Genomic DNA, 14,994 nt, shown 5'->3' with positions numbered 1-14,994 from the left:
GTGATGGCTCATGCCTGTAATCCTAGCACTTTGGGAGGCCGAGGCGGGTGGATCACCAGAGGTCAGGAGTTCGAGACCAGCCTGGCAAACATGGTGAAACCCTGTCTCTACTAAAAATATAAAAATTAGCCAGGCGTGGTGGTGCATGCCTGTAATCCCAGCTACTCAGGAGGCTGGGGCAGGAGAATCGCTTGAACCTGGGAGGCAGAAGTTGCCATGAGCCAAGATCGTGCCACTGAACTCCAGCCTGGGTAAGAGTGAGACTCCATCTAAAAAAATTTTTTAAAAACCTTCTGGCTGGGTGCAGGGGCTCACGCCTCTAATTCCAGCACTCTGGAAGGCTCAGGCGGGTGGGTTGCTTGAATCCAGGAGTTTGACCCAGGCTTGGCAACATGGCAAAACCCGATCTGTACAAAAAATACAAAACATTAGCCAGGTGTGGTGGCGTGCACCTGTGGTCCCAGGTACCTGGGTGGCTGAGGAGGATCACCTGAGCCTGGGAGACGGCGGCTGCAGTGAGCCCTGATGGTGCCACTGTACTCCAGCCTGGGTGACAGAGAGCCTGTCTCAAAACAACTTGTTTTCTTTTGGTGAAGAGTGCTTGGGGCACCTATCATGAGAATTCACAAGGCTCCAACTGCCCCTACCCTGGTCACAACTACTTATCCAATAGACCTCCAGTTACAGCCTATGCTTCCCCTGCCTGGGGTGCCTCCTTCTCTCCTCCAGGGCTGGCCACCCACCAGGCCACCCCAGGCATCAGATCCAGCTCAAAAATTGTCTTCCTGGAGTTTAATGACAACTGCTGAGACCCACCTGGCAGCAGCCTGCAGTACTAGGGGCAAAGGTGGGCGCCTGCTTTGCACCTGCAGCCTCAGAAGTGCAGCTCTCCTCACTGCCCAGGTCAGCAGGACAGCAAGGGGTGGGCCCTGCAGCATGCACCATCTTGGTGTGACTGAATTGTCTTGGGTTTCCTGCTCTCAGGCTGGGATACAGGCAAATGCAACCCCATTTCTTTTCTCATAAATCCTGCCATTCCCTAAACACATTGGTGTGGCTTCCTCTCCTGCCTTGTCTCCAGCCCAATCCAGGGCTTGGGGCCCAGAGAATGGGACTATGGAGACCCCCACTCCCTCCAGATGGTCCTGGAACATCTCCCAAACTTAAAAGTCTGACTGCATCTCTCCCCAGGTGGAGGACCAAGGACCTCCTGAGCTTGGCAGTCAGGGAGTGCCAAGCACTGACCCCATCTGACAGTCAGCTTCCACTCAAGGGAGATACCTCACAGTCTGTGCTCCAACTATCACAAGCCTATAGATCACCTGCTCCCCGACAGTGTTTTACTCTAAGCCTTTGCCCTCAGTCCAGCCAGGTGTGCTGTCCTTGCCCCATCCCCAGCCAGTCTAACCACTCAGTCTGCAAGTCACTACTCCCAGGAGAGGCCAGGTGCTCCAGGTTACCCTGCAACACTATTGCTACACTCAGTTTCCCAACTGCTCCTATATAATCTTGTCTTCTGGACCGGGAACTCCTTAAGGACAAGGTCTAGGCTTCAGGTGTCTCACGATAGCCACCACGGCCCAGGACACAGTGTACACGGAGGCAGCAGCAGAGGCGCCAGGATGCTGAGCTCCACCTCTTCTGCTGATGAGGCTCTGCCAAAAAGACAGCTCCCACCTGCTGCCTGCCTGTCCCCTAGCCTGGCGAGCACTCCTCAGTTTGACCTTCCCAAACTCTTTTATGCCCCAAGAGGTTTTAAGGCTCCTTGAGGGCTGGCCTGGGAACCACACATCTTCTAAAGAAATGGACAAGGTTCTCACTCTCCCCAGCCAAGGACCCAGATCAGGTCTCTGGCCAGCATTCCCCTTTCCTCAAGCTTCCAGTGCCCACCCGCTTAAGCCCTGGCCCTCCACCTGCACTGCCTCCAGCCCACAATGGTCTTACTCTCTGAGTCTCTTTATTTCCTCCCTCTTTAGGCTGCAGAAGCAGTCATCAGACCAAGGGGCTTTTCCTGGGGATTATGTGAGATGATCTGTGCATCTGTGGCAGTCTTGGGCAAGTGGCTGGAGGAAACACACCAGGCCTGGGATTTGAGTTTTTCTGGCCCTGTCAGCTGCTGTGGCATGACAGATTTATACAGCATTTGCAAAAAACCAGCGGCTGCTTTTTCTTTAACAATTTTTCTTAAAAACTCCAGTTCCTATTCTCCAGGGTCGCCAGCTTCTTTGTCCAGTCTCCTCCCCTCTCCTAGCCACCCCCCAGACTCTCCAGATTTGGGGCTGGTGTCATCAATCCAATTTATTAAGTCCTCAATGAGGGGGAGGAAGGGCCACATCTCCCTCTGCAGGCCCTTTGACCATCTTGATGGCTTCTGCTCCTCCCTGTCCCCTCAGCTCTGCCTTGGTTTCCCCACTGAGAAGGGGGATCTTCTGCTGTCCTGTGTGCCCTGAAACTAAAACCCAGGGGGAGGCCAGAAATCCTCAGGAAGTTTTCCAGCTCCCTGCAAGAATAGCCAAGGACAGAGAAATCACAGGATCAGGACGAGCAGGGCAAGCTGGAGCAGGGGGTAGAACAGACAAAGTCCTTTACCGCAGAAGAAGAAACCACACTGTGGAAGGGAAATAAATAGAGGGGTCCAGGGCAGCAGAGCCCAGGCCCCCAGGGCGCAGTGGCTGTAGGCGCAGCAGGCAAGTGGGAGCCCCCGGCCGCTTCAGCCACTGAGGAAGAGACGCTTGTAGGCCTTGTTCATCTGCTCCAAGAAGATGAAGGTGAGGACGGTGTGGGGGCCCAGGCGGGCATAGTATGGTGTGAAGCCCTTCCACAGGCTGAAGAAGCCCTCGTAGCGGACAACTTTGAACAGCACATCCTAGACACAGACAGGCAGGGCGCTGGGGCCAGGACTCTAGGGCCCCGTCCCCCTTACCCAGCTGCCTTCACCCCTTTTCCAGGGGATCCGACACCCCGTCCCAGGCCCCCAGAATGGCTTCCTCACCAGCCCGTTCTTGTATTCCGGCTTCCCATCAATCATCCGCATGTTCTGGATTCTGAAGGAGAGGAGGCAGGGGCATGAGAGACCGAAAGGACACCCTCCCACCCACCTCCAGGCCCAGGCTGCACACTCACCGGGTCTTGGCAATGTCCACAGGCATGGAGGCAGCAGTGGTGACAAGACCGCTGATCATGCTGGCGCAGAAGTGGCACAAGATGTTGTCAGAGAAGTAGCCTGGGGAAGGTGAGGCAGGGGTGGCAGTCAGCTCACAGGTGGCTCAGGCCAGGCTGGGAGCTAAGGGCCCAGCTCTGGATCTCACCTGAGTCCAGTAAGAACTGCTTGGATTGAGAGTAGGAGGCGAGCTGGGCAGCATTGACGACGACGGCCCGAGCCATGGTAGGGATGCAGCCCTGGAGGGAGGGGAGCAGGGAAGAGTCAGAAACCCCTAAAACCGGATCTCACAGCCCCCAAGTCTCCAGCCCCTCCACTCACCCGCCACAGTGTGAGGACTCCCTCCTCCCGGGTGATTCGAATCAGGGCGTTAAACACATTTTTGTAGCCACGGCGCTGGTCAGCTGGAAGCCTGGTGGGAAGGCAGAAAGAGGTCAAGATCAGGAGAGCCCACAGGGCCCCACAGGTGCAAAGAAAGGAAGGCCAGAACGGGTAAACACTCATCTGCTCTAGATCTGGGATAAAAAACTGGTCCTTTCATTCTAGATTCCAGGGAATGGGGCTGGGGTTAGGTTCGGACTTGGAACTCACCGGCCATCGGCAGTCATGCGGATAAGAGCCACTTCGGCTGGTGTTCCCACAAAGGCACCAGTGGCACCTGCGGTCATGCCAATCACAGCCTTCAGCAGAAAGCCAGGGGGAGTACCATCAGCCCCAGTCAGGCGCTCAAACAGCACGGTATAGATGCCAAGGCGGGTAGTGGTGTAGGTGGCCTGACGCAGCAGGCCAGCCGACAGCCTGAGGAGCAGAGGGGTCAGCATATCAGGCCAAGGTCTAGAGCTGCCAACCCACAGCCTACCCTCCATCCTGAGGCCCCAATACCCGGTGTAAATGCCCCTCAGGCCTTCCGCCTTCAGGATACTGGTGAGGGCATGGAAGCTGGTTTTGTACTCTCGAGTCTTGGCCCCTTCCCCGCTCAGCTGCATCCGGTTCTTCACCAGGTCCAAGGGCTGGACAAAAACTGTAGCTCCCATCCTGGGGGAAGACAGGGGTGGAGTGAAGGGCCAGGCTTTCCAGATCTACCAGTGCCCACTGGAGCCTGGCTGCAAGAGGTTACAAAGGTCAGGGCCTGCCATGCGATTCAAGAATCAGGATGCTGGTGAGCATGTGTATAAGAGTCTATATGTACACCAAGTGCAACGGGTCTGAAAAGTCTAGTTGTCCAGTAGGGGCCATGCAATGAAAGTGCTCCAAGCAGCTTCATGACAGTCAAGCAGTGACCTGGGGCTGCACGCAGTCCGACACAGGGAGGGGAGGAAGGGGCACCCAAGATTTAGGACTCCAGATAGTCCTGCAGGAGCCATTTAATGGCCTGGAACCCCCTGCCGCCCGGCCGAGCTTAGCAATGCGCTGGGAAACTCAGTTGGCCCGGCGGGGGTTGTGCAACGACCCCGCATGCAGTCCAGAAGGGTCCTGCAATGGGGCCCTAGCAGCCCATCGGGGAACTCGCAATACGCTGGAGATCGCGCTGACCCCGTGCCGGCACAGTTCACTGCAACAGACCCAGAGATGAACTGGGCCCGGTTCCTTGTGCCCGTCCCTTCCTCCTCTTTTCCCATCCCTGGGGCCTGAGCTTACCCGGCCAGGCCCCCAAACAGGAACTTGACGGACTTAGGGGAGGTACGGGGCTTCCCGTCCATCCCGCCGGCCCCGGCACTCGCCGTCGCCGCCATCGCCACTCAATGGCCCTCGGCTCCGGGTCCCGTGCGCGCGCGGCCCCGCTCGCGCCCAAGGTGACACCGCGCGCGCAACAGGGCGAGGGCGCGCGCACGCCCCTCCAGCTCTCAGGTTCGACACCCGCTGGAAGCCGGCGCGGGCGCAGGCGCGCAGCGCAAAGGCGGCCGGGAGTAAGGCGGAGCTGAAGGAGGAGCTTGAGGGAAGCGTGCGAGAAGGGGCGTAACTGATTTGGAAACCAGAGGAAAGGCGCTGTTTTCACCGAATTAGAATCGCGGGAAAATAGAGAAGAGTTTGTTTGAAGATCTCGCGAGATCGAGTGAGTACGGCTCGCCAGAGTACGAGAGCTATCGCGATAGACAGAGCAAGCATTCCGCGGCGAGGGGACGGGGGAGGTGGTGAGCACTCTCGCGAGATTTGAAGGAGCGGCGGCGGCCAGAGGGAGGAGAGGTTTGTAAACTAGGAGGCTCCGGGTTTCCGGGTACCTTTATTACCTCATCTTCTGGGCCACCAGTGCCCCTTCCATCTTCACAGGCACTCCCTCTATCGCTAACCTTTTTTTAACCGGCCTTTTAGGACCGGAAGTCCTTCATCACAAGCATCCAATGCTGAAAGCGGCCCGACTTTCTCTACCGGAAGCCCTTTTCCAGAGGCTGGGAACACGGCCCACCTGGCAGGAAGTCCCACCTCCTTGAGCTCCGCCACCCTTCCCGAAGTTTTTCTGTCACCTGTGTTAGGCTCCGTCCCCTTTCCCCGTTTTATCCCGTACCAGAAAACGATACATTTAGTGCCTCCCACCCAGCTCCACTGAACGGGTTGGATATCTCATTCTTTGAGTCGGGGTTCCTTCCCCGGCGCCCCCATGTAGCTGGGAAGTGGGACCTGGGGGTGGTTGGACCCCTGGGATCCTAAAGGAGGGGCAGGGAGGGCGCAGAACTCCGCTTCTGCTCCTTGCTACCAGGACGCGCGGCCTCCTCAGCCTCTTTCCTCCCGCTGTCATGCACCTTGCAGCCTTCCCGCTTCCTGTGGTTGTGGCCGCTGTGCTGTGGGGAGCGGCCCCGACCCGGGGGCTCATTCGAGCGGTGAGTCTGAGGGACGGATGGGGAAAGGGCGCTGAAGGGAAGGGTTGCAGGCTGAAGGGGAACATGGCCTTTTTTGTCCGCAGACCTCGGACCACAATGCCAGCATGGACTTTGCAGACCTTCCAGCTCTGTTTGGGGCTACCTTGAGCCAGGAGGGCCTCCAGGTGATTTTCTTTCTTTTCTTTTTTCCCTCCTTCCCTCCCTTCCTTCTTTCGTTCCTTCCTTCCTTTTCTGTCTTTTTTCTTTTTTTAGTATTTCGCAAGATCCTCCATCCTAGGCTGGGGTTGGGGAGGTTTGTCCTGGGTGAAACTGGAGGTAGGAAAATGAAGTTAGGAACTGAGCACGTCTAGTGTAAAATCCAGAATCTAGAGGGAGAAGACAAAGTGTCCACCCCTGGAACTCCGAGGTTATCAGGAAGACTGAAAGTGGACAAAGACAGAAGGCAGGATCAACGGTCCTTATCAGGAAGGTCTCAGGTGCTAGTTATTGCTTGTATGACCTTGGGCAAGTTAATTTCTCTTTGAGCCTTAGTTCGTTTTACTGTAAAATGGGATATTAGAAGTTTTCCTAGGGTTATTGTGAAGATCAAATTAGATACGCAATTTTTGTAGTACTTCATCCCAAAGACTGCCACATAGCAAGAACTCAGTTGGGCCTTAGTAGCAGTCGAGTTGTTTGTGAGATGGGTAATTAGAAAACTGAAGAGGCTGGGCGCGGTGGCTCACATCTGTAATCCCAGTTCAAGACCAGCCCGGCCAACGTGGAGAAACCCTATCTCTACTAAAATTACAAAAATTAGCTGGGCATGATGGTGCATGCCTGTAGTCCCAACTACTTGGGAGGCTGAGGCAGGAGAATCACTTGAACCCGTAAGGTAGAGGTTGCAGTGAGCCGAGATGGCGCCACTGCACTCCAGCCTGGGTGACAGAACGAGACTCCATCTCAAAAAAAAAAGAAAAAGAAAAAGAAAATCGAAGGGAGGGGAGTGTGTCTGTATGAGTATGTGCTGGAGAGGGGACTGTGAAACAGAACTTGAGAGAAAGTGACATGGGTGGTTTGAGAATTGAATTACAATCGGAATATTAGAAGACAAAAATAATTGCATTAGCTTGCAGTATAGGGTACAGATTAGCCCATCTGGGACAGTGAGAGGGATGATGGGAGAGTTTGGTGAAGGGATGTTTTATGTCATTGCCTTTTCAAGAGGCTAAGAGAAGGTTGTGATGGTGGGATGCTCAGACCCCAGGAGGGAGGAGGAAGTGAGGACAGAGGATGTGCAGCATGTGGGCTGGTGTGTTTGGCGGCCCCTGTAGAGAGCAGAACCTAGGGAGGAGAAATCTCACTGTTGTTTGCTTTCATCCTTCAGGGGTTCCTTGTGGAGGCTCACCCAGACAATGCCTGCAGCCCCATTGCCCCACCACCCCCAGCCCCGGTCAATGGGTCAGTCTTTATTGCGCTGCTTCGAAGATTCGACTGCAACTTTGACCTCAAGGTTGCTGAATGTGGAGAGGGAGCTGGGCAGCTGAGGGTAAAAAAAGGCACGAGGAATGAAGACAGGTAAGGCCCATGATGGCTCCTTGTCCTCTGCCTTGTCTCCCTAGGTCCTAAATGCCCAGAAGGCTGGATATGGTGCTGCCGTAGTCCACAATGTGAATTCCAATGAACTTCTGAACATGGTGTGGAATAGTGGTAAGGCTGGGAGAATCTATACAGCTGGGCTTTCAGTAGGACCCAGAGATGGTGGGAAGGCTGAAGCCCTCAGGAAAAGAAGCCAATCCTTTAGGTGGGGTGGGGCCAAAGTACAAGATGCCAGAGTTCCCAAAGGATTTGAGTAGGTTGTGAGTCCCCAGAGTAACACCTTGATCCCTGCAGAGGAAATCCAGCAGCAGATCTGGATCCCATCTGTATTTATTGGGGAGAGAAGCTCCGAGTACCTGCGTGCCCTCTTTGTCTACGAGAAGGGGTAGGACATGTGCCTCCTTCCCATTCTTCCTTCAGCAAGCAGTTCCATGCCAACCTGGAGCCCAGGCCTCCTCCTTACCCGAACCATTCAGCCTCCTGTCCTTCCTTCCCTGCCTCTTTGACTTTCTTCCCATTCCCGTCCCCACCTATGGGCTTTGTCCAGAGCCAGTTACTTTGTCCCTCTTTTTTTCTCTCGCCCTGCTGAGACTGGTCATCCTTTCCCCAGGGCTCGGGTGCTTCTGGTTCCAGACAATACCTTCCCCTTGGGCTATTACCTCATCCCTTTCACAGGGATTGTGGGACTGCTGGTTTTGGCCATGGGAGCAGTAATGGTGAGTAGCTGAGGGAACATGATGGGAAGCACTGAGGCCTGTGAGGCCAGACTGGATCTGGAGTTGGGAGTGGCTTGTCCTAGATTGTCTAGTTTTGTTCCTAAGCCTTGTCCATCCACCCCCGCTTCCCTCAGATAGTTCGTTGTATCCAGCACCGGAAACGGCTCCAGCGGAATCGACTTACCAAAGAGCAACTGAAACAGATTCCTACACATGACTATCAGAAGGGTGAGGGGGTTAGGGGAGAAGAGGGCTTTTCCCACAGTTTACCTGGTTCTGAAGGACTTTGAGCCCAGAAGATAGGGTATACAAAGATAGCAGTGGCCGGGCAAAGTGGCTCACGTAATCCCAAGTGCTTGTAATCCCAGTACTTTGGGAGGCTGAGGTGGGCAGGTCGCTTGAGCCCAGGAGTTTGAGACCAGCCTGGGCGACATGATGAAACAAAAAAATCCCAGCACTTTAGGAGGCTGAGGCAAGTGGATCCCTTGACCCGGGGAGTTCCAGGCCAGCCTGGGCAACTTGGTGAGACCCCATCTCTATAAAAAATAACAAAAATTAGCTGGGCGTGGTGGTGTGCACTTGTAGTCCCAGCTACTTGGGAGACTGAGACAGGAGAATCACTTGAACCAGGAAGGCGGAGATTGTGGGGGGCTGAGATTGCATCACTGTGCTCCAGCCTGGGTGACAGAGGGAATCCCTTTCTCAAAAAAAAAAATAAAAAAAATAAAGATGGCAGTAAGAAGATTTCAGCTTGAGATGCTGTCTTCTGTTTTTACCCATAAATACAACGAAGACGGGAGAGGAGATGGAAAGCAAAGATGATTAAGTGAAATAATTGTGGGAAACAATAGAGGGACAGACTTCGCTTATAGGGGATGTGGGGAGAGCAGAAAAATGGGAGGAATGGGGAAGATTCAGTTAGAGAAGGAAGAAACTGGTACTGAGGGGCTGGGGCTTTAGGCCCTGGGGCCTCCAATGCCCGTATAAGGCTGTGGCAGAAGCCCTGCCCATTTCCGTTCCTTCCACTCCCTATCTCCACCCTCACACCTCCCCAAAAACCCACTTCCCTTCTTACCTTTGCTTGTCCCTTCTAGCCCTAAATTCTTCCATGTTCTGCCCTGACCTTATCCTGCCTACCTGTCTTAGCTCTTCCACTGGCTTTGTAGGTGAGGGAGAATTTTTGCAAAGCTTTAAAAGCCTTAGCCCTGGGTCGTGGTGGCTCAGTGAAGGACTAGATTATTTTCTTTCTGTCCTAGGAGACCAGTATGATGTCTGTGCCATCTGCCTGGATGAATATGAGGATGGGGACAAGCTGCGGGTACTCCCCTGTGCTCATGGTGAGGCCCTCACTGCCCGCCCATGCCCCTCTGCCACCAGCAGCCACCAGGTGCTTCACCTTGTTCCTCTCTGCAGCCTACCACAGCCGCTGCGTGGACCCCTGGCTCACTCAGACCCGGAAGACCTGCCCCATTTGCAAGCAGCCCGTTCATCGGGGTCCTGGGGACGAAGAGCAAGAGGAAGAAACTCAGGGGCAAGAGGAGGGTGACGAAGAAGGGGAGCCAAGGGACCACCCTGCCTCAGAAAGGACCCCACTTTTGGGTTCTAGCCCCACTCTTCCCACCTCCTTTGGTTCCTTAGCCCCAGCTCCCCTTGTTTTTCCTGGGCCTTCAACAGATCCCCCACCCTCTCCTCCCTCTTCCCCTGTTATCCTGGTCTAACTCCCTACACATACACTTCTGGTGACCTATTTGCACAGACTGTCGTCTTCCCTCCAGTCTTCTAAGTTGAGGGATAGGGGACATTCCATCCCAAGCTTCTCTTTTACCCACACCTATCCTTTTGAGGGGCTTTGGGGTAGGGCTGGGGCAAGCAAAGGGACTGGGTCTTCACCTCTTGGGCTAATAAAATTGTTTTTTTGTGGACTAAGGAAGGGTAAGATCATTTTCACACAGGTGAACTTAACCCTTTGGTGGAATCACCCCTTTAGCCATAGGAGCAAGGGAATGCTGAGAGACACTAACCTATAGTTAAGGGGACAGCCCCAGCAGGCATTTGCTATGACTCAGAGGGGGAGCCCCACCCACAAGGATGACTCAACTAGCCCTGCCTTGCCTGCAGGCCTGCACCCATTCTCTGGTCCAGATGGCTCTATTCCATTATCCACCAATTTGACCAGCACACTGAGGACTTAGGCCTGGAAATGCCACTGTGGAGGGGCAGGGACACCTGGCCAGAAGCTCAAATTCCTGCACCTTGTAGTGCCTCAACTTTCCTGCTCCCAAGCCACGATAAAGGAGGCAAGTCACAGTGCCTGTCCCCATTCTGACACCCAAGCTCAAATCACACAGCACCTTGTTAGTAGAATCTTTTTTATTCAGAAAAAAAAAAAAAACCCCAAAAAACAAAAGTTTTCCAACCACACACAGGAGGGGTATGGGTAGGGGGAGGTGTCTGTCCATCCAGCCCTGGCCCCCAGCCCATGTGGTTTTGGCAGCAATAAGGGATACAGGGTAATGGCCCAAAAAATAAAATGGTGTATGTGTGTATGGGGAGGAAAGGGGTGCAAAGCTGTGGGGAGCGGTGAAGGGGAACGGACAGACGAGGTCAGTACTGGGAACGCCGAAGGTGGGAGGCCATTTCATAACATTTCTTGTTGATCAAACCACCATGGACACCTTCTTTGCCCATCAGCAGGACTAGCGCTGGAGGAGGAGGAGAGAAAGGAGGCTAGGACGCAGGTGTCACAATTCCACCCCCTGCCAGCTGTTCAGCAGCTGTCCAGCCCTGGGGGCTGTAACCCAACCTCATCTCCCCCCCCACCCACCACACACACAGGCAGGCTGTCAGTCACCCTGAAACAATAAGGCTTTTCAAAAGAGGAAAATCAAGCTTAAACGCTGGAGAGGAACAGACTAAAAACTTAGGGGTCAAAGGCTCATAGACTGTTGACTCGTGTTCAGGCTAGAAAAGGCTGTGGATGTGCATGCCACCTCCAGGTTCCAACAAAAGAGCTCAAACGATGAACTAAATGATTCAGGACCCCAATAATCTACCTATACTCCTAGAAAACTGTTTCTAATCCAAGCTCAAGGCAGCAAGTAATTTAAGAGGTAATGCAGTTCAACAACTTCGAATTACAAGATGAGAAACTGAGACAAAAATGGAGGGACTATCCCGTGTTCCAGCATCCAGCAGACAAGGAGCACAATACTGGTCTGACTCCCTTCATATCGGGGAATCACACAAAAAAGCACCCTCAAGATTACCAGAAGGCGGTACATTAGAGATCTTGGAGCTAAAGGAAGGGTAAGACTCAGGAACTCACTCTTGTCAGTCTTGGTGACAGTGACATTGAAGGTGGGGGCCCCACCGGTGCTCTTGGTACGAAGATCCATGCTAAATTCCCCATCCTGCAGCAGTGAGTCCCGGATCACCGAACATTTCTGGCCCCCAAGTGTCAGCCCATTCACGTAAAAACTTGACCGGTCTTTGCCAACCAGGACACCCACCTCAGCTGGCTGGAAGAGGAACCAAGCGCCCATCAAGTTAGTCAGTGCACCAAGATTCCCACTTTGTTCTCCAAAGACCCACCTGTCTTCCACTTCTGAGAACCACCCCGCCGTGGGGGCTAAGTATAAATTATATACTCAGTACACATCAATGAACTGTGAGAAACTAAGGACTGTGGGACGTTAGTGCAGAAAAATATCATGATTCTCAAACCTAGAATATGGGACCAGGGAGGAAGGGATGACATACTCCTCTAGAGGTTTAGATCTCAGTGTTAATGGGGAAAGTAAACCCAGGAAATAAAGGGAGTCAGTGAGGTAAGTGAGGAGCCTTTGGATGCTCAGAACTCTCCTTCAGGAAAAGCAGAAGCGGAGAGGGGAAGGGAGGGGGGCGGGCGAGGCAAGAGAAGCAACTTTGCCCTTATTTGGTCAAAGGTTCTGTAGGAGCTGTTAGGGCCCGGACGCCTGGGTCTCCAAGTAACCTAGAGTTTAGCTCCAGGTATCTCTGCCCTGAGATGAGGAAGCAGACCCCTGGGGGCTTTCCGGGAAAGTTGGAAAACTTTTGAAGGTGGACAGGGCCTAGACCCGGCAGGCCAGCTCTCGGGTCTAGGTACCCCGGGAACCTTTCCCCCCTCCCCCTTTCACCCCAAGCCCCCACATCCGGTCCCCTCCCGCCCGGAAACCCCCTTCCCCCCCTTTCGAACTTCCGCTCCCCCTCCCCACTTCCGGGCAGTGTGGACAGGGAGATGGTGGTGGGAGCAGCGGCAGTAAACCCATATACTTTCGCTTATGCTGTCTCAGAACTTCTCACAAAGTTCCCCTGCTCCAGGCCCCGCCAGATGGCGGGAAGGGAGGGCGAGGGGACTTCCGGGATTGGCCTCGCAGGAATGTTGAGTCCAACGTGCTGAACTGGAGGGGCGTGTGGCGGCCTCGCCCTCTCTAACGGAGTTAGGAGGGGCCGAGAGCCCACAGAGGGTGGGCAAGGGACCAAGACCACGCGCCTGGGGCTCCCTCCCGCACCAGGGGAAACAATGGTAGAGGGACGCGAGCTGGCAGCCGGACGGGGAGCTGGGGGTCCAAGGGTCCCCGGGTCCCCTCTCAATCCCAATCGCCAGTAAAAATTGAAGCGCGTCCCCGCCCCGCCCTGGGAGAGGCGGAAGTGGGCCGCCGCACCGGGCGCCGCGCCCCTCCCCGCCCTGTGCCCCGGATGTAACGCCCCGTCGCGGAAAGCGGGGTAGCGAGCGGGATGGGCGCCGCCGCCTGGGGCATAGGACTTACGGGCAACCGAGGGACCCACTCACGTGCAGCCGCCATTCGCGCCGCTTCCAGGGGAAGCACCCAGTCAGGGCCTCTCGCTGCGCGCCCTAGACCGCGCCCGCCCCCACCCAAGTCCCTCCCTCAGGGTCCAAGCCCGAGCAGTGCCCTGGACCGCGCAGGCCTCGCAGTACCGTGATGTTGACGAAGGTTTTCCCGGGGACGGCGGCCCAGACGGAGGGCGAGTCCTTGTAGCCCACGATGGCCGCGTCCTGACAGGTCCCGTCCGCCATGAGGTTGTCGATGTAGGCGTTCCACCCGGCCATGGCGCTGCTACGGGGGCTGCTCTTGGCGCTGCTGCTGGGGCCGCGGACTGGGCTCGAGCTGCCTCGGCTGGCGGGCGGGAGGAGGCGGAGAGCTCGGGGCACGCGCTGCCGTCCGGACCGCGGCTCTGCTCGCTGTGCAGCAGCCCTCGCACCGCCACTTCCTGCTCCTCCCCCCCCCGCCCCGCTAGATTTTTATTTGCAAAGGACGGTAGGGGCGGGGCCTACTCCCCATTCCCTCCCTCCCCCACTCGCCAGCCCAGACACCGAACTTTGCAAATGCAATTTTAAAAATCCCTCCCCCTATTGCAAAATTTGCAGAGTTCGATGGAAAGCAATGCAGAAGGCTGGGGGGTGGCGGGACAGAGGTGAAGGGTAGGGTTTGCTCCAATTTGCACTGAATATAAACCAGACTTTGGTATCGGGGCAGGGAGTGAGCCAGAAGAAGGAAGGAAAGAGAAAGGAGGAGGAATTAGCAAGCTGCAAATTTAGCAAATTAAGGAGAGTTCGGGGAGCCCAGGGTTAAACGGGATGACTCCTCCTTCCCCCACCTCCGCTGAAGGGAAGGACCGGCGGGCGGCGGCGCGTGTGCCCGCGCCTGCGCCTGCGTCGGGGCCGGGAGTGCATGGGGCGGTCGGGGCCGGAGCCGGCTGCACGGGAGCGCGCCCGGCCCGACCCTTGTGGACCCTCCGGGAAAGGAAGGCCGGCTGGGGACGTGTCTCCCGCCTGGCGGAAGGGGCGGGGGCGAAGCCGTGCGCGCTGCCGCCTCACCACCCTTGATTTTACTTATTCAAGAAATAAAGCAAAGAGGAGTTTGGCCAAATCCTCTAGTCGCTCTCATAGCTGAAGGCACCCACCGGGGCCACTTCTGTCCCCAGCGTCTTCCCGGGTCCTGCGGGTTGGGTTCACCAGGGCCCATTCTCAGTCTAGAGGATTGTCCCCTCTCTGGATCGGCTCTAGCCCAGGGCCTCACCCCACATCCCAGCCCCGCCCGCCCCGGGCAGGCAATGTCTGGATCACCGGCCGTGCCCCTTGGCCTGTGTCTGCAGAGGTCACTGAGCGCGGACACCCGCAGGGCTTAACAGGCGGGGCTATTTTTCGAGGCGGAAGAATACTCAAGTTGCAACAGTGGCAACTTTTTCAAGAAGGGGAAAGTCCCACTTCGGGCCCTTTGGGTTTCTTCGCAGTCAGATGTGCGCTCACCGCCACTTGGGGAGGGCGGGGCGGCCGTGCGACGGCCGCGGTAAAGCGGCCTCCTCCGACCCGCCGCCGAGGGCTGGGCCGCTTCCGGAGCCTGGGCTAGGGGCGCGGGGTCACTGAGCGCGGCCCGGGCGTAAAGGGGCTTGGTTTTTTCTCTCCTCCCGAGCGCGGCGCGCATCCCTGGCGTCCACGCCGAACCCCACAGTCCCCGACGCCCCTCGAGCCCGTGTTCCTCGACAGCCGCGCGGCTGAGTCACTGGCGGATTCGGGCGGGGCCGCACCCGGGCACGTGGCGGCGCTCCCCGCCCGCCATCTCCTGACCCCTGTCCCGCCGCACCCCTACCCCGGGGTGGAAAAATCCCAGGAGGAGCGGCCTGAGATGAGGGGGCGGGGCGAGAGGGGAGACGGGACGGGTGGCGGGGCAGGTGGCCTGGGGTG

The 14,994-nt window shown here is 56.2% G+C and overlaps 3 protein-coding genes across 7 annotated transcripts; 1 reads left to right on the top strand and 2 right to left on the bottom strand.

The window, feature by feature from the left end:
• Nucleotides 1-2,278: 2,278 nt before the first annotated feature.
• SLC25A11 (solute carrier family 25 member 11) lies at nucleotides 2,279-5,057 on the bottom strand. The gene is made up of 8 exons (XM_003277877.4): nucleotides 4,799-5,057; nucleotides 4,043-4,195; nucleotides 3,752-3,958; nucleotides 3,482-3,572; nucleotides 3,309-3,399; nucleotides 3,124-3,223; nucleotides 2,993-3,044; nucleotides 2,279-2,866 (listed from the first exon to the last, which is right to left on the bottom strand). Exons 1-8 carry the CDS (start codon nucleotides 4,891-4,893, stop codon nucleotides 2,711-2,713), a joined length of 945 nt encoding a protein of 314 aa, XP_003277925.1. The 5' UTR covers nucleotides 4,894-5,057; the 3' UTR covers nucleotides 2,279-2,710.
• Nucleotides 5,058-5,074: 17 nt separating this feature from the next.
• RNF167 (ring finger protein 167) lies at nucleotides 5,075-10,196 on the top strand. 5 transcript variants are annotated; one of them, XM_030799715.1, is made up of 11 exons: nucleotides 5,208-5,344; nucleotides 5,471-5,709; nucleotides 5,906-5,976; nucleotides 6,060-6,140; nucleotides 7,343-7,468; nucleotides 7,578-7,665; nucleotides 7,849-7,939; nucleotides 8,165-8,270; nucleotides 8,405-8,498; nucleotides 9,527-9,607; nucleotides 9,684-10,196. In XM_030799715.1, the coding sequence occupies exons 4-11, from the start codon at nucleotides 6,081-6,083 to the stop codon at nucleotides 9,986-9,988; spliced, it is 951 nt and encodes a 316-aa protein (XP_030655575.1). In that variant the 5' UTR covers nucleotides 5,208-5,344; nucleotides 5,471-5,709; nucleotides 5,906-5,976; nucleotides 6,060-6,080; the 3' UTR covers nucleotides 9,989-10,196. The 5 variants fall into 5 exon arrangements, with proteins under 5 accessions (XP_030655573.1, XP_003277933.2, XP_030655576.1 ...); XM_030799713.1 differs by having other exon boundaries at nucleotides 5,075-5,213; nucleotides 5,471-5,976; XM_003277885.3 differs by having other exon boundaries at nucleotides 5,113-5,344; nucleotides 5,471-5,976.
• A 426-nt stretch (nucleotides 10,197-10,622) lies between these two features.
• PFN1 (profilin 1) lies at nucleotides 10,623-14,052 on the bottom strand. Its single transcript, XM_030799712.1, has 3 exons — nucleotides 13,228-14,052; nucleotides 11,596-11,788; nucleotides 10,623-10,972 (listed from the first exon to the last, which is right to left on the bottom strand). Exons 1-3 carry the CDS (start codon nucleotides 13,357-13,359, stop codon nucleotides 10,875-10,877), a joined length of 423 nt encoding a protein of 140 aa, XP_030655572.1. The 5' UTR covers nucleotides 13,360-14,052; the 3' UTR covers nucleotides 10,623-10,874.
• Between the last annotated feature and the right edge of the window lie 942 nt (nucleotides 14,053-14,994).

The sequence above is a fragment of the Nomascus leucogenys genome, chromosome 19 (assembly GCF_006542625.1).
Source record: "Nomascus leucogenys isolate Asia chromosome 19, Asia_NLE_v1, whole genome shotgun sequence".
In the NCBI taxonomy this organism is placed as follows: domain Eukaryota; kingdom Metazoa; phylum Chordata; class Mammalia; order Primates; family Hylobatidae; genus Nomascus; species Nomascus leucogenys.
Note: the sequence above shows the minus strand (reverse complement) of the source record. Positions and strands in the feature narration are given on the sequence as shown.